This window comes from Cucumis melo, chromosome 10 (assembly GCF_025177605.1).
Source record: "Cucumis melo cultivar AY chromosome 10, USDA_Cmelo_AY_1.0, whole genome shotgun sequence".
NCBI lineage: Eukaryota > Viridiplantae > Streptophyta > Magnoliopsida > Cucurbitales > Cucurbitaceae > Cucumis > Cucumis melo.
This window is the reverse complement of record NC_066866.1, coordinates 1,836,957-1,862,762: the sequence shown is the minus strand read 5'-3', so window position 1 is coordinate 1,862,762 and position 25,806 is coordinate 1,836,957. Positions and strand designations below refer to the sequence as shown.

Here is a 25,806-nt window from a genome sequence, read left to right as displayed (position 1 = left end):
AGGTTAGGAACAAGATTAATCTCATCTCAAGGGCAATGCCACTTGTACAATGAACCTTCATTTCCAATCTTCTTCTTGCGTGTCATAACTCTCACCTCACATATTTTCTCTTCTTCTCCCATGTCTCTGCTTCTATCACCAATATTTGAAGAGAAAACCCACCTTCCATCTTGAAATTTTAATAAATTTGGTTTCTCTTTGCTTTTTCTTTTTTTTAAATTGTTTCATAGAATCTCTGGCCTCCACTCTTCCTACCAGGCTTCAAGATTTTCTTCCCTTCTAGATGTTCTACATGACTTCTCTTTCTTTTCACTGTTAGATACAAACAAAGTCTCGCATTGCCTATGAAAGTAAGAGACCTATGGTATATAAGTGAGTACAATTATTTTTATTAATATGAGGTATTTTAGGTAATTCCAAAAACAAACTTACGAAGGATTATACCCAACGTAGACAATATCAAATCATTATAGAAATATGTGGAAAATCTATTGTCCTTATCGATTGTTATTAGAACCATGGTCTACATCTAGTTGTATTTGAGATCCTCAATTTTTGAACAAAATTAGTAAGTCTTGCATATGAATCCCTAGATCAAACAAAAGTGCTTGAGATGTAACAACCAAGTAGAGCAATCCTCTCAAGTCTGGTAAAGTAGTAAAAAGATTTAGAAGATTATATATGTGACTCGTGATTGTGCTCTATTTAGTGTTTCTATGCAGAAAAGAAGAGACTCCCGAGGTGGTATTTTGTTTTAGGGAAAGTTTGTTAGGCATAAACTAAAGTCTAACATTGGTTCAAAAAGAGAGATCCATGGTGCTCATTCTTCTAACGATGTTACGATAATGAGGCAAACTGATATTTCCTTATAATGTTGATAATTTCTTATATTTGGTTGAGCACACCTTAGTAACCATGCTCTTATGCTTAACGGATTGTGAAGTTAAAAGCAACCTTTAGGAGATGTTAACACTACTTTACTACATGTAACTGTCTTAGGAAGAATAACAATCTCATCTGACTAGTTTATGTAAACACAACAAAAGCTAACAATACCCTCGTGTCTCAGCATTTTTCAGTAAGGGTCAATGAAGTTTAGAATAAGTTATTAAAAGCTTGCATGACATGTTATTTTTGGTGATTGGCAGCCATTTAGATTGAAAGCAGTCATATAATGGTAAAATGTTTTTAAGTAATCTTTTAAATTTGTCAGCCATAATCTTCCTCCCGTAGGTCTTCTCTGCAACCCTTGTACTAAAAAATATTAATCTTCTAAAAATTTGAAAAGAGATTTTGATTTTTCTTACTTAAGGTGCCAAAATTCTTCAAAATGTTGGAGGGAGATGGATTCCGGAGTTGGTGAGAGGATTATTGAGTTTCAAGGTTAGGTCATCCTCCCAAAGTATCGCTAAGCCACAGCTATTAGAAAAGCCACAACATAATAGGTCTTTAGGGTGTTTGGTTTACCTTTTGACAAGTTTAACAATTAAGCATTTAAAGTCTATCTTTGGAAATTTTCAAACCACTTTTGATCCGGAAGAATCCAAGAACACCCACCACTATTAAAATGCTTAAACACCATCCATTTTAAAGCAAGAACCCTTTAGTCATCCATGGCAGTTGAAAATGCATGTCAATTACATACTTAAAGGTTGGCTAGCTTGGCTTCCTGGTATCTCTCGTCCTTACAAATATATAAATACAACAAATGTGAATGATGATCATATAATATGGTAGAGTACGTCTATGGTCGAGATATGCAGCCATGTTAATTTTGGGAATATTGGGGGTGAAGAAGTCAATACAATTAATACAAATTGATAACTATTACAGTAGATATTCGAGGGTTGGCAACCAAAAAAAGTATAGATACAAATGGAGACTTCATAGCCGTCCCCCAGTTTAACATCCAACAAATTCTGAGTCAATTGTTGAAAAGAAAAAAAGAAAGTGAAAAAAGAATATTAGATTATAGGATGCCAAGAATGATAAAAAGCATATGGTGAAGTGTCTACTCAATGGAGATATTTCATCACTCACAAATGATCAACTGAGTAAACCCAGAGGTCTTGAATGCCTTGCTCTGCACGCTAGAAACTGCACTACAACAACCAACGGGACGAAGAAGAAACATACAGCTATTTTCGCTTTCTTAAAACAATAGCAACTTCTGCAAAAGCAACTTCGTACAAGATGTTTATGATGGAGATGGAATTCTGTTTTAACTAGACATCATCACGTGATCGATTGATTGAAGAGCTTGGTTAGCAAAGAACCGAACATCTACATCTGGATCCTCACTGAGTTCAACTAGACTAGGACGGATTGTTTTCTCCACCACCTGGAGCATTACAAGAATTATCCAATATTACAATAAACATTGAATCGAATGGTATCAGTTAGAATGGAACACGAGAGCATGCCACGAAGTTTACTTACAGGTTGGTCAACTATGGGAATGAGGGACTGCAACACCTTCGCCACATTAAACTTGATATTTGGAACCCTGCAAAAACTAAAATTAACCACCGAAGAAGAGCCAAAGGACGGCTTGTAGAACAGAACAGTCCAAACCAACTAACAGGGGACACCCATCCATGATGGTTCATTTTTATAGAGATGAATTGCCGCTTCCAGCTTGCGTGAGTAACTAATATAATAAAAATTATGAACAAAATTTATGGCATGTACCTGTCCTTGGAAGAACTGATAACCACAGGTAAAAGCTTTGTGCATGTGATTTCTGAGCCCATAACTGGGGCAAGAAGGGAGACCGCACGAAGAACAGTCATTCGATACAAATAATGTGGGTTGTTAATCATGTCAAGAACCTGTTGGTGAAACGCCACTTAAGTTAGTGGAACAAAAATTGCATAGATTGTGTGCAGCAGGCAGGGTTTAGGGATTTCTAGAAATGTTTGTGAGCTTTATATGTTTTTTTTTTTTCATGAACTCTGGGCTCTGGATGATGTTCTTAATCCGATGATTCAACCAATTGGAAAGACTTTTATATCTACTCTCTTAGGGGCTAGGCCATTAATATTCCAATTTCCCTTTTCTTCAGATGGCTCTTACATTAATTTCTCATTCAAAAAAGAAAAAGCAAATTTGGCTGGCTGTGGTTGTGAAATTCTTTTGAAACAAACCTGTGGGACAATATGCTGCATTGCCCACTCAGGACCAAACTCTTCAGCAAGTCGCTTCAAATTATTAGCAGCTGCATCACGGATGGAGTAAACCTGCGATAAGCAACCATTGCAGTAGAAATAAAAAATGAGAACTAAGGCAAAAACCAATGAATTTTCAATCTGGGCACTTCCAAGAACATTGTTGACTGTTGAAATTGGAAAAATGAGAATCAAAGCATCTGAAGTAATCCACTATGCTCAAGTTGGCAGATAATCATGCATATAATTAAAAGACCAGGCAGATCACTCAGATCTTTGGAACAAAAATAATAATCTTAAACTTTTGTTACTAAAAGTCATCTGAAGTAACATTCTCTCAGAAGCACGTATTCATATTAAATTTTTATATTTCATGCATTCCTAAAACTTAACAAGTCTTATTGGAGCTCAGGAAATACAAACCTTATCCTGTAACCACTGCATGCAAAGAGCGCCGAGCTTATCATCAAAAAACCCTACACCCAGCTGACTTGCCAGTAAAGGAATATACTCTATGATTGCTAACCTAACCCTCCAATGCCTATCCTCAGCAAGTTCAACTATGGCAGGTAACAGCGATTGAGACAAGAGATCAATTCCTATAACCTGCATAACAGGTATATGGTGAGATGACAGTAAATTCTATTGTGAGAGAAAAGCAGAGTAGTTAAAGAATATTTGTGGTGTAAAACAGCATCTTAAATTATGATTTTAGTTAATAACCTTTCCATCAGTTTCGAGGTTGAAATAAAACAAACCTGATTTACTTGATCAAGCTTGCTAATGATGTTAAGGCGCACATCAGGAAATTCATCCTTAAGCAGAGAAAGGAATATTGGGAGCAGCTGTTCAATGGTAGCGTCCTGCACAAGCCATCTGAGTGAGTTTTTTTATGTCCAGCACAAACAACAATATACCACTATAGTATTCATACAAATACACGTGTGAAGCAGTTGTTCCAAGATCCAATGTGTACAGAGTAATGATACTCAGCACTACAATCTCCACATAATTTGAATTTTAAAATTCATATCATTAGCAAACCAATCATTATGCTAAACAGCAAATTATTTTTATTCACGTCACTTGTTGGCCTTCAAATTCGAGAGAAAATAAATAGCACTTAGTTGTCAATCTCTCATAGGTTACATAAAACTTCAAACACATAACCATAGTCATCAAAATTCAGAAATATTAATCAGCATCCATGACTTAAACCATAATTTATTTGCACCCCACAGTGCCCTCCCCCCATTTCCCAGGAAAACAAAAAAAAAAAAAAAAAAAAAAAAAAAAAAAAAAAAAACCAACCAACCAACCAACCAACCAACCAGACATGGCTTCTGAACAGGCTGGTTGAAGATAAAAACAGATTAAATTTCTCAATCAACAAAGGACATTCATTAGTTAGTTTTATTAATCACTATTGCAGGCAACACATTTGTGAAAACCAAAATGAAGACTTTGTACCTTTCCCAACACAGGAGCCATTCCCATGATAACTGAGGCTAAAGCTGAACGGACATGCTGAGAGGAATCTGATGACAATTCCTGTAGTCATTATTTGCTTAGCACTCAGCATTTAACAGTGCAATATATGGAGGAAATTTAAACTCTGAAATAGAGTATGCACCTTCACGCAGGGAAGAATATGCTGAATTGCCAGTTCTGGACTTAAAATCCGGCAAAACTTGGTCACTTTGCCAGCAGCTGCAATACGAACTTCAGCTTCATTGTCTCGAAGCAAGCGCACATAAGCAGGTACCAAATCCGTCCTTACCACCCAAAAGACAAGTTCATGCATTAGGATCAAAGAACTTTACAGTACAATTGGCAGAGTGTTTTCTAATATAAGAATTATTTTCCATGTTTACATAATAATATCAGGAAAATATGCTGACATTTTTTTATCATAGAAAATTTGAGAATTAAATTTTTTTAAAATAAAATAGGAAAGAAAAAATAAATAAAGGCAAGGTCATATGGTGCACATAGGCCAACCAAGGACAAAGACAAGGAGCCATAGAAAGTGTGATAGAAACTAAAGTATCTCCAACTGTGACGAGAAAAGGAAATTTAGAGGAACGAGGTGTGCAAAAAAAATGCAAGTACCCTCCTTCGAAGAATCCCCTATCATCCAGGAACGGAGGGTTCATACATAATACATTTTTGTGGGTTTCATAACATAATTGGTCCAGGATACAATTCCCATCTTTCCACATAGATCAATAACCAACTTTTCTTCATATATTAATAAAAAAAATTACCTAGTTGGTTCAGGTCCTACAGCTTCACACAATTCGTAGAGCTGGTTTGCAACCATATAACGCACACGCCAAGACTTATCCTACACGAAACAGAAAGTAGGCAGGGATCAAGAAAGAAATTAGAGCTTGGATAAATTGGGTCAAGGCCATGAGATGAGGGTATAAAGCATGTAAATACCACTTTTACATTTTATCAGTCACGATAGAGGTGCTCACATTAAGAAATAACTATTTCTTTAAGAAAAAGATACTTTCATAATCAAAAGAAATGGGAGACAAAATACCCCCGTACACCAAAAGATAATAAAATAGATGCTCGACCAATTACCAAATAAGCAAATATAATGCAGATATATAGACTACAACTTCATTGACGCTATCCCATAGCTAGGAAAGGAAAGGTTCGAGAACAAAGGTATTCTAATGCTGTGCTTTTTTTAAAGTTGATACAAGAATCCCTAAGGAGTAGGACAGCTATAAAGATTTTAATGTCAACTTAAAAAGAACTTGGAGGCATGTAAATCTACGCCATGCCTACAATTACTAGTAACTAGTAAGTTATAAGAACTAAACAACAGGAGTACAAAGCAATACAATTTAACATCCAGGCGTTCATCACAAAGATCTGAAAACCACTTACAGATGTAATTGTACAATACTGCTTGATCTTTGTTTCAAAATTGATCATGCTTGTTAACTTTCAACAATATAGATGGTCATACGAACAAAATACCCGGGCATACATTTCAAACCTCGAAAACCAATCAATTGTGCAAACCCGTACCTGAGAGAAGTTTACGATAACTGGAAGGATATGCAAAACACAATCTTGAGGTTCCAATAACTTGCCCAAAGCAGCACAACCCTCAACAGCCAGCAATCTTACAGAATCTTGATCTGTGAAAGATTTAGTGTAAGAACACAAAATGTACTAAAACAGACAGATGTACCATAAAAAAATTCTAAAGAACGATTCCCAAGCTTTATAACAAGAGAAAAATCAATGTTTTTTCCTCTGTTAGTATCACAGGTGCACTACGCACGTTCAGCAATGATCTCAACTTAAACAATAAGTTTAACCTTTAACCAGTAATCCATAACCAATGCGATGCATGTGCATCCACTAGAAAGAAACCACTCACTAACTGTTCGCATGAATTCAATATCAGCAAGAAACCAGAAAAGTAGTCACACTCAAGTAATGGATACAGAGAATTACCATCTTGTGTAAGATCCTCAAATATTGTCATAATATCTGTTTTCAGATGAGCAGGTTCGATTGTCGCAGCAAATTTTCCTAGGTTTGTTGCAGCAGACCTCCTAACCATGGGCATGTCATCTTGACACAATTGGCCATATATTGACCGCAACTCAGTCTTCAACATTTCTGGAGCACTGGGGTAGGCAATATGAAATAGCCCACATGCAGATACTCTAGCTGTAAACCATTCACCAGCTGCCAATCTCTGGATATATATCCATGCAGAAACACACACACACAAAAACCCTTAGAAAACTATCAAAGTTCAATATGCAAAGAGTGTTTTAGCAAAAAAAGAAAAGAAAAGAAAGAAGGGGAAAACTAGAAATTATCAAATTTTTAGGACAGAAGAAACAAAAAAGCAGCATAACACTAGGGGAGGAGAGCAGTCGGATAACAAAATTGGCTTGAAGTTCTATATGTTTGTCATTTTGCACTGCATTCTCTATTAAAAAGTTAAAAGGACATCGAAAATGTAGACTCATGAGCAAGACTTTAATAACATATTCCAAAACATTCAATATATCATTGGCCGCATCTTTCACATCTTTATTATATTTATGGATATTTCTCAGTGTCACCATTTACTATAAGTGTCGGATAAAGTAATGGAATGCATACCTAAGGCAAAAAAAAATGTAGTAGAGGGAAATACTGACCTTAACGAGAGGAATGAACCAATCAACTAAATCACTCTCTCTCATCTGAGATCCAATTCTGCACAATGACTCCACAGCTTTGTCTCTCACGCATGTCTCCTCAACGGTGCACAGAGTTTCTAGAGGTGGAAGCAAAACATGGGCATGCTCAACTCCACCAACATAAGGGATGAACACTCCCAACTCCTCAGCCATTGCAAGAAGTACTTCATCATCGTCATCATTGTTTTCACTCAGAAATGGGATCAACTCTTTACGGGTTCGCTCCTCTCCAAGAGCACGTGCAATTGTGGAAAGTCTCCGAATGGAGTTCAACCGTAGCTGAATGTCGTCATTCTTCAGCTCGTCAATAAGAACAGCTATTGGATAAAGCGGCTCGTCAACCATAGACATCTTATTCAGCGCTTACCTGTAAAATTAAAGACTTGATGAGGGAGAAAAAGAAAACCGGTTCGCAGCTTCAAGAAGACGGCTTCCGAATAAGAATCAGATACTCGATGATGGGGAAACAATAACAAAGATATCAAAAGAAATCATGAAACATAGCATAAGAACGAAAACCCAGAGGTGAAGAACAGTGCCCAAACGCAACTTTACCCAAAGAACATGTATAAAACGTCTTCCAGACGTTCAAAATAAGAAAGTGGACAAAATCAAAGCTACAAACGATCTCCAATAACTAGATGGAAAACACTAATTGCACTAGAGATTTTGAATGCTTTGTTGTTGATTTATAATCCTCGACTTCCAAGAAAAAGTAACAAGTAGAAATGAACGAATCAGATCCGCAATCGAAGATCTGAAGGCAAGATAAGGTAAGGCTAAAGAACCATAGGAAAACGGTAAAAACGTCCAAAACAGTGTGAGAAATATCGCAGATTCAAAGGTCCGAACCCTAAGAACGGTGTTATGCAGCTATAAAGGTGAGAATCAAAACCCTCTATCCATAACGTGGACAGCGCGGTTGAATCATTTTCTTGTTCCTTGAAACTGAAGGTATGCGAGACATAGAATTCGATCTCACTATTATCTTCTAATCAACGACGAAGTAAAGAAGTGAAATCCAGAACAAAGAATGGAGAATTGGAAATGACAAGAAAAACGGCAGAGGAAAGTGGAAAAGTGAAAGCGGACTCACCTAGATCAATGCCCTTGGCTGGTCGAGCTTCAGGAACCTGTCGTCGGAGAGAAAGAGAAAGAGAAAGAGAAAGAGAGCAAGAGAGAGAGAGAGAAAGCACAAGGAGAAGAGAACGAGGACAATGGAGGCTTTTGTTTCGATACTCCCTGATCTGGAATTCTATAATAACATAACTATAAACTTCTCTGGGTTGGCCCATCAATCACGTATATTGGGCTTTTAGCCCAATTATTTGTTCACTGCTCATGGGCCGGTGATTTTGGGCTTTCTTCTGGGCCTTGGTACATAACAACCCAGTATATGACGTATTTTCGGTAATAGCTATTTTCAAGAACACCAACTTTTTTGTTCAACAATGTGGAGATCAAATAACAGTATGTATATATACACAAACATATGCTCATTTATGAAAAATAGAAAGAAAAAGAATGTTGGTAATTTGTTACAAAATTATAATTTCTCTCTCTTTGTTTGATTTCATGAACGGTGTGTTCTATATAAACAATGAAATAACATAATTATTAAAATGATTCTTAAAACATGATGATTTCAATATTCATGGTTTACCAGGATGATTCGTTTAATTATTATTGATAATGTATAGTTATTGTGTGTCCCGTTTTCTTTTTCTTTGGTGGAAGAAAAGAAAAAAGTAGGAAGGCATGTAATATTGCGATCCTTCACGGGACAGATCCATTTTCCAATATGATCGAGTACTAGTTAGGTGGAGAGTGGAAGAATCTTCATGCATGCATAAATCAAGTCACAACTTGCCAATTTGGAAAGAATCATGTTATATTCTACCTTTACTTTCAAGTAGGGTTAAGTGAATTAGACCACAACGAAGCAATCAAGTCCAACCAAACTCACATAGGTCAAGCAGTTTAGTGATATAGACAGTCAGTGGTCGTTTTTTTAATACTAAGAAATGTCAATTCTATCTAGTTGACTATTATTCATATAGAAGGAGAAAAATGATAACTATGATTGTCCCACAAACAACAACTACCGATCGATCTAAACCAACAAGTCGATGATTGGTGCCACTTTAAATTTAAATATAACGCCACTCAATTGATGATCACCCCTATTCAAGTACACAAGAATGCATGCTCTTAAAACATTTGGTAATATGATTGGAATTAGTACAAAATGTTTATTCGATCTATACAAACAACTCCTTTTTAACACAAATGTTTTATTGTACTTTCCCGTGAAATGGGGTTAGTAAAACTATGGAGTTAATAAAACATAAAATTGGATTTTTTAATCGTATTACTATAAATTATGTGGATCAAATAATGAATGGAGTAAACTTCGGACTTCAATTCCAACTTTTTGGGCTAATCACAGTGGTTGTCCCATTCGAGACCGACATTGGCAAAGAAGAAAATGAAATCCATGCTACCTCGGTTTCAGCCGCGATAACTACCGAAAAAATAACAAAATTGATGGTCTTTTCAGCCTTCAGGTACCAAAGTTCTAGAAACACATACATATTCATTTTGTAATTAAGAATCCGGTGAAGTCTATATAGTTGAACAACACCCAGCTGATCCACATAAATCGCACCACAGCCGATCCTGGCTACATTGGAAGTTCACCATTGATCTCGTCAAATCCAAGTGCCAAAAAAAGTGCTGTACTGTAAAATCCCCAATAACCAACAAAAAATCCTCATAAAAAATAATCTACAAAAGTTTGTACTTTTTCTTATGTTTGTCCTTTGGGGACATTTTTGGGATTCCATTCCTTTTCACTTGGCGTTGGTCCCATCACCGACAGAGTACAATAAACAACAATTTGCAGGGTCTTTCATCCCAAAAAGTTGAAGTTCAATCCCATTTCTCCCATTGTTGTTTGGTACAAATGGACGATTAATATACGAAAATGATCCTTTGTTTAACAGTTCATTAAATGTTAAATTGAGCTTTTAAGTGACACAAGTGGTCAATTTATATAAACTGAAAAACATCTTATACTATTTCTGGCAATTACTTACGCACAGAATGGGAGGACAATACAATAACGAGAAGAACAATATACAATCAAATATAAGGGGCATCAGCTTGCCAAAGCATATAAGATCATGGAGTGATGCACCCTACTGTTGCATCACAAACCTAAACAATCCCTCTCATAACATCACATCTAGAAGCAAAATAAATGTAACCTCATACCACAGGCATTAATAAACTTAATCCTCAAAAATAATATCATTATGTACGACGCTCCCTTCCATATATGGTCCCAACAGCTTTGATGAAGAGATTCTAGTGTCTATCTAAGGCACGTGTATGACATTTCCCCTGACCCGTATTAATCTTTACATAGGACGGGTCCATTTAAGTTAACTGCCAGAACAATATAAGAGGGCATAGGTAACTGAGATCTAAACCTTTTTTAAGAAACTGGTGGCAAATTCAACCATCACTGTAGGAAAGGTGCATTAGTTAGCAAACTTAGTAGAGGAGTGATATCAGACAGCCCAATGGAGACAGACTGTGGCATGGCATCCTATGAAGGCTCAATTTTTTAGGCCAACGAATCTTAGCAATCGAGTCCAACAACCAGCATTCTCCCTTTTAACTTTAAACTCTTCTGGTGCCTTGAAATTTGCCTTCTCACTTAGCTCTTCAAAGGCATTCTGGAGATTTTGAAGCCTTGCAACAAATTCAATGAGAAGCGAAGCAAATGTTGCCAAAGACAAGGAGCTTGCACTTTCATATACTTTGGCCTCACGTTCATTAGGCACGGTGTCCATCAAAAACGAAAGACGTGGCCATGAAACCAGGTTTTTGTTAAAGACACTATCTGTGGATACCCATTCTGTCATGGGAGGGTGGATGCCAATGCTCGAGTGTTGAGCATCCAACGTCTCGTTCAGGGATTCAATTACCAACTGTTTGTTATGATCATCTTTGGCATCAACAAAATGTTGAGGATCTTCATGGTCCCTGTGCTGTTTTCCAGTTCTCCAACTAGCTGAATGGACCAGCATATCAGATTTCTCGTCGATCTTCATTTGTAAAGTTTCTGCAGCATCATGAACATCAAAAAGCATGTCATTTGAGCTCAATTTCTCCATCCTTTCTACTTTACTTCCAAGCGCACGTAAGAATTTAGCTCCCTCAGTGCCAACCCTCAGAAGCTCCTTTGCAAAAACCTTTCTCTTCTCTGGTGGAGCCTGTAATAAAAACATGCTAGATTTAGTCATCAATAATAATTGGTTCCCAGCGGAAGTCATTAAGCATATTTAATTGTTGCCATTTTAACACCCAGCTAGCGAATCAACAGCCAAGCATCATCAAAATTGTAGCTATCAAAATTTTTCTTTCTAGAATTTCAAATCTAAATCACCGTGCTTGGCTATAAAACAAGTGAAAACGTGACAGTTATGTGCATACATAATGAATTCCCTCCCCCATTTTCAAAATCAAAGAAAGCTGCTGAAGCTTCAAATGGCAACGTTAAGCAAATATACAGGTAAAGGAATTCAAAGGCAAAAGCTCTTTGAACTTCAAACCCCATTTATACAAATACAATTCTTAAAAAAAATATACCTACAATTTTAAATCAGTAACATGCTAGCACCCTTGCCTTTCATAACAACCACAATCATCTAAATTACCAGATTAGAGATGAAAAATTGTCCTGGCCCAGAATTAACAGTTATCATTAAGCTAATTAGATCAATTCCTTCTTTCAGCTTAATTCTGGTCGGTGGTGATCTAGTCAAAAGAGTGACGATAGTTAGACAAGATTTAAACGATAACAGAAGCAACCCCACTTAAAGGACCACTTGCTAAACCATTTCGTTGAAAGCGCAAGGGAGCTTTCAACAATAAGCTGAAGGATACCAATAATTGAACGTGCAGGTCATAACAAATGTCAAATTCAACTAAACTATACAACAATGGAGCGGCCATGAACAATTACGATAGGCCAGTTGTAGTATCAATGTCTCCCAGTGGACTTTCTTCATTATTTTTACAAGAGATGAAGATCATTATCTCTTTCGTTAAACAGGTTAGTGACAATAACCTTCAAAGAAATCAGCTGCAACAAAAGAATAACTGCAAAAAGAAGGTCTAATCACCTGGATTTCTGAAAGAATACACCCATGCATGGCCATAACCATAAATGCACAATGCCTAAGAGCACCACTCACTTTGACATAGTTATACCATGGATAATTGAATGTCTTGTAAGGACCATGTGGTGGTTCCCAGGAGGCAAAGTCCAACTGCAAAAACAATGAGCCTTAAGTAAAACCTTCTCGTAAGATGTCATCTAATCAAAAGGTAAGCAAGAACCAATACCAAGCTGTCCTCCTGGCTCGAGGACTGCACAGCCGATCTATAAGCATTATATACAGGGTCGTCGGAAGCCTGATATGTAAGAATTTTCGAGGAGACTCTCTCATATTCCACACACTGGAGGTATTCATTAACAACGCCTGAACAATTTTTTTAAAAACGTAATGTTATGAGCATGTTATCACAGATTAAAAACCATAAGAAAGAGCACAAGATCGTATTTATAGAAATGAATAATAGAATTGATCTTGCCTTCCAAAGAAGAAGCAACATTTTTGAAATTTTTCACAACCAATTTGTGTAGATCCTCCCCTGCCCAAATGGGTAATATACATATATTTACTAGTAAACACATGCAAGCACCGACGCCAATAAGTAGTAATCGATAAAACGCCGTTTGGAAAAATGACGATGTACTTCCAGATACCAACACGATGCAAAATGTCAACAGAAATACCCGGAACCCATATTCATACATCTTCATCGGCGGATACAATTTGCAATAGCTTGCGAAAAATCCTAAATTAATGAAATGGAATTGTCAATTCAAGAACCAGTTGCATCATAATCTCAAAATACCTATTGCCGCTAAGAACTCATACCTGCAAGGAATATACTAATTACAATTATAACTTCTTTAAACGCCCCGGCTGATACAGATAGCTCTGCAATACCAAGAGCAAGTCCACCCGCCGATAACGTTCCGATTGCACGATTAAATCCTTTACTCAACGTTGCCCCTAAGAAATCAACACAATTCCATTTAAAGAAGAAATCGATACAATAAAACCTCAAAAATCTGCAACAGGATTCAAATTGGGGGAACTCAAAAATCATTAGCCATACCAACGCTAAACTCGAAAACGACAACAACGGTGAGAATAGCCCAGATTGAATACTGGCCTACTTCTTTCAAAGGCTGTCGAAAGAAAATGACGAGCGAAGCGAGCGCAAGCGACAGCCCCATCTTGACAGCGAAGAAGAACTTACGGGGATCGGAACGGCCCATTTCGTACAACTTGACGGTAGTATCGTGAAAGCCTTTCCATAAGTTGGTGACCACATCGGAAACTGTACGGAAACAACGACATTTGACATTGTCACCGGCGCCGTCGTAGCTATTCAGGCCGAGATCGGAATAGCCCTTACGAGATAAGAGTTTTTCCCTGTTCTGGTCCAGAAAACTCTGCCGGATTGATCCGTATTTTCCTGCCATCTTCTCTTCATCAACAATCGAAAAGAGAAACACAGATTTTGAAGAATCAGGATCTCGCAAAAATGGAAAGAACAAAAAGAAATATATATTATAATGAAGTATGGAACTCAAATAAAGAAGAGATTAGTGAAACGGCACCGTATCTGAGGTCTGATTTGAAGATGGAAAGGGGGATTTGGTGACGGTGAGGCTGGCGGTGACAGAGTAAGAAACTTTTTTTGCTTAATAAATACAAAATAATATGTTGTCTTCCCAAAGAAAAACAATAGAAATAATAATATGTAAAAATGTAAGCCGCGGGTACGGTAACTGATAACGTTCAACGGATTGGCTCGTGGAAAAAAAAACTATTTAAATAATATTTAACTGACTTATAGGTAACCATCAACCAATCCAATAGTGACACCTCCCACTTCCCACTTTCGAATATATACCACTTTTCTTTTGAGGAAAAGGAAAATTGTACTTTGTTACTCTTAAGTAAAGAAAAAAATAAAGGCTAAATTACAATATATATATATATATATATATATCATAAATAATGGTTAGAGTATTTTATGACAAACATATCCTTCAATTTTTAAAAGTTTCAAAAAAATCTTTTAAATTTAAAAATGAGTAAAAAATACATTGGAAGTATACTCTCGAACTATTGAAAAGTTTCGTAAATATGTTTGAGCAAAAAAAACACTTTATCAATCCAAATTTTACACCATTTTTCTCACCAACCAAAATCAAAATGAAAATTTTAAGGTAAGATTGTGATTTTAAATTTATTTGACTATGAACACACAAAAATAGATCACGAACACAACCGACCTTAATAATTGTAGTTGTAATTAATATACATATAATTGTTAAATAAAAAAATTATTTGACTACTAAAACATAGTGATAACCGATAAATCGATTAGTGTAAGATTTTTTTATTTGACTAATTATTATTTTAATATATTTTAAGGTGAATTTTTTTTTTTTAACTTCGTGGATTTTGTGAAATTTTATGTACCAAAGTTTAAAATATCGATGTTGGTGGATATATTAAAATGTTGACTTTAAAAAAATTTCGATTTCGATAGATATTTCTGAAAATTTTATAAAAACAAAAAATTCAAAAAATATATTTAAATTAGTAAATAAATATTTTATTGTTTTCAAATAATTAAACGAACTATTTACTAGTCATAAAAAACAAAATTCATTATATCTAATTTTTGTATGAAACGTAAATATTTTGTAACATTTTTACAATTTTCTTATATTATATTTTTATTAGTGTCATTTTTTTTTTTTTTGTGATTATGGATTTTTTATGATATAATAAAAATATCAACCCATGTTAGAACCTATAGAAATTTGAAAATATTAATAGAAACATAGGAAATTTAAAACTACGTTTTAAATAAAAATTTTGGATGCTAAGAAATTTGTTGTAAAAATTGTAGAGTATTTTTTTATTTATTTTAAGTTCAATGGTATCTATGAAATTTTTTAATAGTTCAACGGTTTTTATTCAAAACTAATTGTAAGAATATATTTTTTAACCCCTCCAAAAGAACTTTCAGAAATAAAAAAATAAAAAAACTTTTAAATGTTCAAAAAACATTTTTGATACAAACCACTAAACGAGAAAAAGAAAAGTGATCTCTATTAATTTATATTTAATAGAGATCACCCGCCAAGTATGGTAAATTGGTAATTTAAATTTATTTTGAATTATGTCACTTTGATCTATCCAGTATTAGATCATTGGTTTAAACTTTGTACCTCTGAATTTTTATACAATGATGGTGACATTATTATTATTGTTAATGAAGGGATGAAAGTAATTTTACTAATTCGCATTATATTCAAAACGTATTCTGATATGGCACGTGTCTGTAAAACAATATTTAAAATTATCCAAATCAATGGTTTACTTTTTATTTTTAAAAGATAATGCTTTTATCGAAGTGGAAGAATGAATATGACAACTTTGTCATTTTGTCAAGACATGGATCAAAAGGAACAAAATTTCATCCCAACAAAATAAATTTAAACCAATAAGATAATAATAAACAGAGGAATTATTATAAACCGATAAATTATTTACAAAATATATAAAAAAATATATTAAATGAACCATAGAGGATTTAACGATTTTGTTATAGTTCCTAAATAATTTTAATTTATTTATTATATTTAAAAATATTTTTATATAGTCGTTATAGAAAGTTGAAGTTAATCGACTCCAATATTTAAATTTATAATTTATATCTTATTATTGCACCTATCAATTTTCTTTTAATATCCTATATTGAGTGTTTAGTTGAAAATTTATTGCTGCTATTATTGATTGAAAAGTGATCTCCTTTTATTTTAACAATTAAATAAATATTATACACGATAATGTTAATTACCTCAATTACATTTTGGGATATTCTTTTTAAGGATAATTATAATAAGTGATAAATTTTTAAATAATAATTAAGTATATAACGTTTAAAAATGTAAATATAGAAAAATTCATTAGTGATTGATTTTTATCGCTAATAGACTATTGTACTGACCAATATTTGCAACATGGTCTTGAAATTTTTATTAGTAGATTTTGTTATATTTTGCTATATTTTTATTTTTTTTAAAATGTTGCTATATTTACTAAAATTATTCTAATATTTGCCTCCATTCTTCTTTTTTTATAATGTATATCGTGCAATATGAGTCTAATACTTTGAACAATTGTTATGATCATGTATGCATATCAATACGAAAAAATTTCTAATTTTACAGTAGTATTAGAAAATTATGTTGTTCCACAAAATAAATAAATAATAAATCATTTGATTATGTGACAAATAATCGATGACTCTGTTTAGTAACCATTTTATTTTATTGTTTCTTATGAGGATTTATTTATTATTTTAAGTACAATGGTCGAGTTATTTGCCAATTTTCAAGTTAAAAACAAGTTTTTAAATACTTTTTTTTTTTCAAAATATTGGCTCTGTTTTCTAAACCATTGGCAAAGGTTAGATAACAAAATAATAAAGAAGCTTGAGGATGAAAGTAACATGTTTAGCTTTAAATCATGAATTAACCTACTTAAGTTAGCGAGTGGATGAAATTTTAATACAATATCTAACACGTACTTTCTATCACTTGTGGGATTGAAACACGGAAAAATAACAGAGAATATAAATTAATATTAATTAGAGGGGAAACAATGATACAGAGACTTGAATACATGATCTCTTTGTATGATCACCAACTCTAATAACATTTTAAATTATCAATTAACCCAAAACCTTGACCATTAAACAAAAACATAGTATAATATTAACGTATAGATTTAATTTTTAAAAACAAAATTGTTACTAAAATGTATAAAATTTAATTTTCTTTTTTGATATCTAAACTACATCTAATATTACTCTGGTTTTCTTAAAAAATTTCGTCTCTCATTGAAATATGGAAATAATAGAAGAGAGAGATATTTGATGGTAAACATGTGATGGACATCCACGCACATGTATTATCATTTCCAACACACAATGAATGATTTTTTAAATTTTCCATTATTTTTAGGAATCTTTTAACTATGATTCTTGTCGTCTGTATTATTATTTTGTTTGTTATTCTTAGTTCCACAGAGAATAAAACAAAATTTAATTGCCTTAAAGCAAAAAATTATGTATTTTTTTTTCATAAGTCGCTTAAAATACACTTTGTCATCATATACCAATTTATTTCTTAAATTTTGAGTGTTTTCATCAATCTAAACAAAAGATTCTCGAAATTGTATCGATATAAAACCTAAAATATTAGTTATATTAATTTAGATCTTAAACTTCCACAAATACATAAACTCATTAATTTGAACTAACTTTCAAAATATAATCGAATGTTTAAATTAATACATTTATATAAGTTTAAAGTACTATAAATTGATACACTCATCGAATTTTAGGATATAAAGTGATAAAATTATTAGTTTGAGGTTTAAATTAATACAATTTTCAAATTTCATGATTTAAAATGATATAATAGTTATTTTAAGGTTTAAATTGGTACAAACCCAAAGTTTAAGGATATAAATTAAAATTTTCTAAAAATTTTTATGAATGGTTGTCAAAATGATATATGTTTAAAATTAAAGACTTGAAAAATGATCATTTTCTTTTGGGTGGAATTTGGCAGAATTCCAATCAAACAATAGTCTTAGAATGAGTTTCCAAAGATTCATAAACATTTTTTTACATGCGTATTATCTTCCCACTGTTATCTTTAGTTCATCGTTCCCATGGTTTGAGAGGACAAAAACAAGCAACCACTTCGGATCGCATCGGCCATCGGAACCATTATTGTGGGACGGTGAAGCTAAGGTTGTATTATTATATTCCAATCGTTTTCCTCCATCCACGTTTCAACTGCTGCTGCCGTTTTCTGATGGATACGATGACGCCATTGGACAATTGAATCTTTCCTGTTGGAGTTGCCGCTGATTTTGGGCATTGAATTATATAACCGGAATCTTATAAGCAGTTTTGTTATTATTATTTTATTTTATTTATTATGAATAAATTATTATTTTAAAAAACAAAAATTAAAAAAAGCCGTAAACTGTTACTTAAAGGTTTTTTTTAAAAAAAAAAAAATTAATTGGATTTTTTCATAAATAATAAAAAATACAAACTATCTACCAAAAAAAATTGACAAAAATTTATTACAATTGATTTTACCATAAAGTTTGTCCATTTTGCTATTTTTTATAATTTTCTTTTACGAATTCTCGTTTATTACTTTTAACAAATATTTTAGTTTTCGTAGATTAATACAAATGTTAAAAGAAAAGTAGTTTAAAAATGCAAAAGTTTAAATATAAAATACGAGAATTATATATAGTGTAAATAAGTTGTAAAAAGGGCATCATACTAGTTAAAAAAATAATCATAATCAAATTGAGTAATGTAATGTATCATGCTAAAGAGATAGACATCATGTCCTAAAATCAATGCACAACATTACAAAACAAGATAATAAAGCTATCAGACAAATAAACAAAACACACTCGCCCACGACTTTAGGGAAAAAATATCCCAAGAAGAGAAGTTATTGTGAAACGCCACAGGAGAAGCCCCGACCACTTAAAACAACACATAAAAACCTCAAACCAAATATTCATACCAATCAATCTCTGGAGGACGTAAAGTGGTTCCATAGATACACATATTTTGCCAGCGTAAAACATAGTATAACAAACAACACACAAAGCAACTCTCCAAACCTTACGCTCAGCTAATAGTTTGCTAAAATGTCAAATCCAAGTAAGTTTCATAGTCCAACACAACATCTTTATGAAAATCATTCCCCACAAAAATGTATGCCTCAGACAAGTCTTACTAAAAAGGACACTCAAAAAATAAAGGACTCATATATACTCGACTATGCCATTACGCAAAACACATCGTCATCAGAAATACCATAACAACATCATCTTACACAATCACATATATATTTCCCCAAAGCATAGAACACAGTTCCAAAAGTACCACAAGATGCCAATGACATAAGACTCCCCAAACACTACTCACACTACTTTTCTACATAACCTTGATATTAATTAGTCGTTCCTTTGCAAAAAGATGGACTAGGTCTCATAGACAAAAGTACATGTTGTAAATTGTGCTAAACTATATAATGACATGAAAAAGTAATTAGAAAAAAAAAATAAACTTTCACGTATTACTTTCGACTATTTTTCCAAAAAATCAATATCTATTAGTATCGTAGTAAAAAATCTTTTCACCAATATACAACTCTGATAATAAAATATTATGTTTTATTATACACGATCATCCAATAATTTACTTATTTTAGTTGGACGAGACAACTTACAACAATAGAAAGAAAACTCCTCTCTAACTTTTTTCATTCGAATCACCTACATTTGTCATCTCGTACCAAATTAGGTAATATTCATATAATAAATTTCTCATATACAAATATATATATGAATATTTACAGTTTGAAATTTTCATGTTTAATAATTTTCCTGTGCCCATCCATCCATTCAGCTCCAACGCAATGGGCAGCAGCACCCAAATTATTCCATCTCTTCGTGCGCTCATACGTCATTCACCAAGCTACCCCTCTATGTTGACCTTTTTTTTTAATTAAAATCAAAGGTTCCCATCTATTTCAATTGATTCGGTTCAAATTGGATGCTGTGGCATGTTTGAGCAAAATGGAAGTATAGTGTTTATTACATAGACTTTGATTCATAAATTGAACCACCAATCGTACATGTGTACCGTAAATAAAGAGCTTAAGTATATTCAAAATGATTTACTCTCTCTATAGTTATCATGGTCTATTTGACAAATGAATCATAATATATATTACACAATAACTTATATACATACTTTTTGCAGTGTTCATTTGCTCAATACTCGTGTGAGTCAATTTATGTATCGAAACAATACAAATATATGTTTAGTATATCAATACACATTTGAAATCATATTCTCATCCCATAAAACAATGTACATTTAGCATATAATGGAAAACTATATGTCCATAATCCTATAAATAGCAAATATATCTTCTTTTAAGAGAATGATGCTCCTATTGTAATATTTGATAATTCTCTTTACTTTAATTACATCACTTATCATCCTATACCTCAACTACAAATTACGCCTACCAACATTATAATTATTACACATATGTTGTTGAGTGGGTACATATTACTCAACGATAGGTCATAGTTGACATATATAATTCTTTTAATCATACGGTTTACTTGTTAAAATATATTATTTATATTAGTTGACAAAATTAACATAGATAAATTAGATCATCAAAATCATAACCCAACTAAACATTCAAATCTAAAAATGAACTTTGAAATCAACTACTCGAATCAAAATTACTTTAAAAAGAATATAGTGTCATTTCGTACGAAACTGCAATTAAAATAAATTATAATTTAACCATCCAATTTAGGGTAAAGAATGAGGAGATTTCAAAGCTTGGGCAATTGGATTCACATACAAAAATTATAATACCTTAAAAAAAATGAGGAAAAATATGGTTACATAATAAGTTAACAGTTGGATAAATTGATGGGAGGCCGTCAATAAATGACGCTTGAGGTCTAAAGCTTAGGAAAGCAATGTGTGTGAGTGTGTTATATATATTAAGGCTATATTTTGCACTTCGGCTTCTTGAAGAAGCCAGGGAAAGCACTAGGCAAAGTTTCCCGCCCATTTCTCTTCACTCTAATCCATCAATGGCTCCCAAATCCGATAGCGCAGAAGGTGAACACTTGCATCGATCTTTTGAACTGTTGCTCACATGAATTCCTATTTACAATTTTGATTTCAGTTTTGGATTTATGATGTCTTCAATGTTGCATATCCTTCAATCTTACTTTGTTTCTATAATTTCCAGCGATCGTGCTCAACTTCGTAAACGAGGTACTTGTTTCATCGCCGTGCTTCGTGATTTATCTGTTTATCCATTGAGCGTTTGCAAATTCTTTTGTTTTCTTGCTATTCTTCAAGCGTGTGTAGTTTCGTTTTCCCTCTTCTGCGCTTATTGCAGCGAAGATTGCAAGTTTTTTGCGCTGTGTAGTACTTATACCATCCTTTTGTTTAGCTGTAACCCTAATTTGTACATAGAAGAACTTCGATCTTCATCGATTGAGTGTTGGCGAACACACACTATTTAGAACTCATGTTATTTTCTCAAGAAGCGATTTGTTTCTGTGGATCTCCATTTCGATGTTTATTGTGTTTTCAGTTTCATTATGAAACTCATGCATCAGTCCTATCATTTTCTATTCTCTGGCGAGGCCTTTTGTGCTTTCCTGTCTAAAGGCATGTGCCATATTTTTGTTCTGTTCAGCAAAATCGTCCACTGAACTCCCAAAATGCAGCCGATTCATTACAAAAGTTCAATCTCAAGAAAACGGCGGTGCAAAAGGCACTGGATTCCCTCGCCGACACTGGACGGATTTCTTTCAAGGAGTATGGCAAGCAGAAGATATATATCGCTCGGCAAGACCAATTTCAGATCCCCAACAGTGAGGAACTTACTCAGATGAAGGAAGCAAACGCCAAACTGCAGAAACATCTAGACGAGCACAAAAAGGCTATTAGTCAGGTTGAGGAAGGTAATGACACTAGGAAATTTCCAAGTAGCCCTCAATGATGTAAATGTTATGTATCACTTGAGCCGTCTCAGTTATGGTATTTAAGTTTCGAGAAATGAAAATAATCGCAACGTGATTTTTTGTAACAGAAATCCGAACATTGCAGTCAAACTTAACTCTGGAACAAATGCGGGAAAAGGAAGTTATGCTCAGAAAGGAGGTAGACGGACGCTAAATCAGATAGCTGTGACTTTATTCTGATCAGTGATATTGTTACCTTTATCTCTTGTTAATGTCTGAAAAGTAACTTGTTTGATAAATGCTTGTCAGGTTAAGGAATTGGAAGACAAATTAGAAGTATTGCGCAGAGGTGTAACGTTGGTGAGCCCAGAAGACCGCAAAGCAATTGAGCAGATATACTCTGAGAAATTAAGCCAGTGGCGAAAGCGAAAAAGGATGTTCAAAGATATATGGGATGCTATCACTGAGAACTCACCCAAGGATTTAAAAGAATTTAAGGTTCGTCATTTTGCTTGTCCCCGTTTTTACTCAAGTTGTTCAGATTACTTACTTTTTATTTTTGCAGGAAGAACTTGGCATCGAATACGATGAAGATGTGGGCGTGAACTTGCAGTCATTTAGCGATATGTTACCACAAAATCGAAAGAGGCCCAGGGGTAAGTGAGTGACACCATAAACTGGGGCGTCCAACTATAGTAAGTAAGAGCAGAATTATTTGCTTATATTACTTTTCTTTATTCAATCCGTTCGTAAAGGCAAATACATGTAGAGTCTGTCTGCCTAAAGCTTTGCTTTTGTATCACGGATACTCACCAAATTGCTTTCCGTTGATTCATCCCAAGTTGAAGGCAACATTTATTTACTATACTGCTGAGTAAAGAAACTGCCCTCCTTCACAATGTTTTTTTTACCTTATACTAATATTTACATGGTCAGTGAGATACTTTCCCTCAATTGACTGTGAACTAAACTTATAATACTTGTGCAATAGAAGAGGTAATGTTCTCTGCTGTTGAATGAACTCAAGAAGAAAGATTTATTTCTTATCTGCACTATGTTGTACAGCCTTTAGCCTCTTGGGTGCCCGATAAGTTTTCATTTCAGAGGAAAATAAGGAAATCAGTGTTCCATACCTTGGATAGACGAGGAGGAAACTGCGATGTTACATTATTGTTCAATAGATTATAAGTTACCAAAATTGTACCACTGTACCAATATAGTTGAGATGTCTAGATGAATCCCTAAGAGAAGAATTTTATATACCTTTAGGGGCAAAGTAAATAAAATCCAACTATTTCAATACCATTTCAACAAACAAAAAATCGATATTCAGTCATCAGGAAAACCAATTTAAACATTTGCACACTATATCAAGCCTTAAGGTTCTTAAAATAAACGAATTCTACTTACAAAATTTATTATCTTTAAACAGACGTCAATCAAGGTACAATATGTTCAAGCTCCTCGGTGCCCACGGACATCTATTGTCCTTATAACAGCCTCATTACCTATGCTTATATTTTGTGCAGTATCATCGTTATCAGATTCCTCATTGTTTGTTGTGATCTCTGCAGACTCTGATTCCATCTTCTCATGAGACTCGAAGCTCAAATTCCTCTCCTCAGTAGCTGAACTGCTGCTTTCTCCTTTCGCAGCATCAACATCACTCTCGTCAAAAGCCAAATCCTTCTCCAGCAGTTCGATAATATTTATTGCTTCAATTGGAATCTCATTTTCCTTTAAACTAGCATCCCCGGCTTCCGAACTAGAAGAAGAGACTGGCTGCTTCAATTCTGTTCCATTTTCACTCTCCTCTTCTATAGACGTACTTCCACTTTCTTCCTTGTTCATTTCTTTCTCAGTGTTCTTGGATTCAAGAGTTTCAGTGGATTTTCTTGGTTTTGGACTCAGATTACTCAGGTCATCATGATCAAGTGATTTAGATTGAGAGAGTTCAACAGCAGCTCTTGCTGCAGCTGCTGCATAAGCAGCCGACTCGAATGCTGCCTGAGCAGCATCCGCCACATCTTTGTACTTCTTTCTTCCTCTCATCGAATCAGCATACCGATTGTCCTTCTCTATCTCTTCAGGTAAAATCTGAAAAACACCTTCCACTTTGGTTTCCTGCTGTGGTTCTTCCTTCTTCTCTTCTGCCATAACCACCACTTTCTCCTGCATCGAATTTATAGGCATTCAATAACTCAAACTTGTAAAGGGTTGCTACTTTCAATCTCATTAATCACACACCATACCTCACTTGAAACTTCATAATCCTCCAAATCTTTCAAAGTAATGCCATGTTCCGAAGCAATTTGTTTAAGTAACTTCAATTTGATCTCCAAGCTTGCTGGCCTAGCTGACAGCTTCTGTACTATCTGAAAACCCCCCAAGATTACCACATCGTTCAGTGAAAACAGCAAGGGAACATTAGCATAAGAACAGAAGCACCAGTGCTTCAAGTGAAATGATAAGAACAAATCATAAAATAACATACCATCGGACCAACAGCACAATTGTTACGTAACTCAATAGCACGAGCCGTAAACTCTTTCCCGAAACGATTGGTAATAACTGAACGAATCTCTATAAGCTCTGGGAAATCCCCACATCTTGAAGATGCAAAAATCAAACCTGAAATTGCTTCCTTGAGTTCCTCTGGGCATTCTCTACATATTCAGAATCAAACCCAAAATGAAATCATAAGTCAGTGCAAAGAGAAACCAATGGTTGTGCACAATTTGCATCTTCATTTACCAACCTCTGGTGTTCAAGTTGCTTGATTCTTTCCAATACAACCTCACAATAACTCTCTATTATAGCATACGCATCCAACAGTTTCTGGTCCTTAATAACTTGCTCCACCTGTCATAATCTTAGTATTAGGGACATCTTAATGTTTCTTTAATATTTCCTTATGTGTGTCAAGCCCATAAAGATTATGATGTTGAATTTCCCTGAGCTTGCATGTTATTAAGTCCAAACTCAAGTTTTAAAAGCATGAAACAAGAAAAACAAATAATCTTACACGAAAGAGGGCTCTCTCATGGTGGCCAAGCTGCAGCAACTGAACTACATCAGAACGAGCCTGGGAGGACCTGACCTGGCGTTGGTTTGCAAGAACAGCGAGCCGAGATATGGCCAAGTTCACAAGAGCTTTGAACCTTGTGGTCTTAAAGCTTCTTCCCAGCAGTGCATCAAGTTTCTTTCCCATCACTCCAATGTTTCTGAGAGATCTTTGTTAGGAGAACTCCGAACAACTTCTCCTTTCATGGAGGGAAAGCGGCTTTAAAATACACAGCCACGTCAATAGGTGAATTATAAGAGTTAGCCACGTGGACGCCAGGTAGAATTCAAAAGGAACATAAAAGTATATAACAGGTTTAGACTTTAATGACTTGAAAAGATCTAAGTTTTTCTAATTCATCAACTACCAAGTTGCCTTATTTTGAATTGGGTCTTTTCTAGATAGTCCTCTAAATCACTTTTTTATTTAATACCATAAATTTCAAGATTTGAGATCTACAATTGGTGAAAATAAATTAATGTACTAATTTCTTCTCTTAATGATCGACAATCACGTTTATAATAGTCAACAAATGTACATATATCTTACAAAAAGCA

General features: G+C 34.1%; 4 protein-coding genes across 6 annotated transcripts; 1 reads left to right on the top strand and 3 right to left on the bottom strand.

The window, feature by feature from the left end:
- Positions 1–1,772: 1,772 nt before the first annotated feature.
- Positions 1,773–8,650, bottom strand: LOC103489266 (serine/threonine-protein phosphatase 2A 65 kDa regulatory subunit A beta isoform). Its single transcript, XM_008448354.3, has 13 exons — positions 8,493–8,650; positions 7,355–7,763; positions 6,654–6,900; positions 6,219–6,331; positions 5,435–5,514; positions 4,801–4,942; positions 4,638–4,718; positions 3,926–4,030; positions 3,591–3,773; positions 3,147–3,239; positions 2,692–2,831; positions 2,440–2,506; positions 1,773–2,341 (listed from the first exon to the last, which is right to left on the bottom strand). The coding sequence occupies exons 2-13, from the start codon at positions 7,745–7,747 to the stop codon at positions 2,222–2,224; spliced, it is 1,764 nt and encodes a 587-aa protein (XP_008446576.1). The 5' UTR covers positions 7,748–7,763; positions 8,493–8,650; the 3' UTR covers positions 1,773–2,221.
- A 1,796-nt stretch (positions 8,651–10,446) lies between these two features.
- LOC103489267 (aluminum-activated malate transporter 4) lies at positions 10,447–14,345 on the bottom strand. Of its 2 annotated transcripts, none has more exons than XM_008448355.3 (7): positions 14,166–14,345; positions 13,658–14,027; positions 13,414–13,551; positions 13,064–13,330; positions 12,815–12,951; positions 12,592–12,738; positions 10,447–11,679 (listed from the first exon to the last, which is right to left on the bottom strand). In XM_008448355.3, the coding sequence occupies exons 2-7, from the start codon at positions 14,025–14,027 to the stop codon at positions 11,020–11,022; spliced, it is 1,719 nt and encodes a 572-aa protein (XP_008446577.1). In that variant the 5' UTR covers positions 14,166–14,345; the 3' UTR covers positions 10,447–11,019. The 2 variants fall into 2 exon arrangements, with proteins under 2 accessions (XP_008446577.1, XP_050947043.1); XM_051091086.1 differs by having other exon boundaries at positions 13,658–14,032; positions 14,166–14,276.
- A 6,819-nt stretch (positions 14,346–21,164) lies between these two features.
- LOC103489274 (homologous-pairing protein 2 homolog) lies at positions 21,165–25,749 on the top strand. 2 transcript variants are annotated; one of them, XM_051091085.1, is made up of 7 exons: positions 21,165–21,328; positions 21,462–21,487; positions 21,918–22,185; positions 22,314–22,384; positions 22,495–22,683; positions 22,751–22,843; positions 25,154–25,749. In XM_051091085.1, the coding sequence occupies exons 1-7, from the start codon at positions 21,184–21,186 to the stop codon at positions 25,157–25,159; spliced, it is 798 nt and encodes a 265-aa protein (XP_050947042.1). In that variant the 5' UTR covers positions 21,165–21,183; the 3' UTR covers positions 25,160–25,749. The 2 variants fall into 2 exon arrangements, with proteins under 2 accessions (XP_050947042.1, XP_008446584.1); XM_008448362.3 differs by lacking the exon at positions 25,154–25,749 and having other exon boundaries at positions 21,166–21,328; positions 22,751–23,237.
- LOC103489273 (uncharacterized) lies at positions 23,467–25,396 on the bottom strand. Its single transcript, XM_008448361.3, has 5 exons — positions 25,211–25,396; positions 24,944–25,047; positions 24,680–24,851; positions 24,438–24,560; positions 23,467–24,357 (listed from the first exon to the last, which is right to left on the bottom strand). Exons 1-5 carry the CDS (start codon positions 25,394–25,396, stop codon positions 23,641–23,643), a joined length of 1,302 nt encoding a protein of 433 aa, XP_008446583.2. The 3' UTR covers positions 23,467–23,640.
- Positions 25,750–25,806: the final 57 nt, after the last annotated feature.

Bases quoted from the DNA above. Each gene is read 5' to 3' on its own strand.
- LOC103489273 (XM_008448361.3), bottom strand. From the start codon at position 25,396: ATGGGAAAGAAACTTGATGCACTGCTGGGAAGAAGCTTTAAGACCACA. The intron at 25,048-25,210 runs GTAAGATTATTT...AGATTATGACAG, and splicing joins ATGAGAGAGCCCTCTTTCGT to GTGGAGCAAGTTATTAAGGA. The intron at 24,852-24,943 runs GTTGGTAAATGA...CTGAATATGTAG, and splicing joins AAGCAACTTGAACACCAGAG to AGAATGCCCAGAGGAACTCA.
- LOC103489274 (XM_051091085.1), top strand. From the start codon at position 21,184: ATGTGTGTGAGTGTGTTATATATATTAAGGCTATATTTTGCACTTCGG. The intron at 21,329-21,461 runs GTGAACACTTGC...TATAATTTCCAG, and splicing joins CAAATCCGATAGCGCAGAAG to CGATCGTGCTCAACTTCGTA. The intron at 22,186-22,313 runs GTAATGACACTA...TTTTTGTAACAG, and splicing joins TATTAGTCAGGTTGAGGAAG to AAATCCGAACATTGCAGTCA.
- LOC103489267 (XM_008448355.3), bottom strand. From the start codon at position 14,027: ATGGCAGGAAAATACGGATCAATCCGGCAGAGTTTTCTGGACCAGAAC. The intron at 13,331-13,413 runs GTATGAGTTCTT...TCATTAATTTAG, and splicing joins AATTAGTATATTCCTTGCAG to GATTTTTCGCAAGCTATTGC. The intron at 11,680-12,591 runs GTGATTAGACCT...TTTTTATTACAG, and splicing joins GTATTCTTTCAGAAATCCAG to GCTCCACCAGAGAAGAGAAA.
- LOC103489266 (XM_008448354.3), bottom strand. From the start codon at position 7,747: ATGTCTATGGTTGACGAGCCGCTTTATCCAATAGCTGTTCTTATTGAC. The intron at 5,515-6,218 runs GTACGGGTTTGC...TGTTTCGTGTAG, and splicing joins TTATCGTAAACTTCTCTCAG to GATAAGTCTTGGCGTGTGCG. The intron at 2,832-3,146 runs GTTTGTTTCAAA...TTTCACCAACAG, and splicing joins TGCAGCATATTGTCCCACAG to GTTCTTGACATGATTAACAA.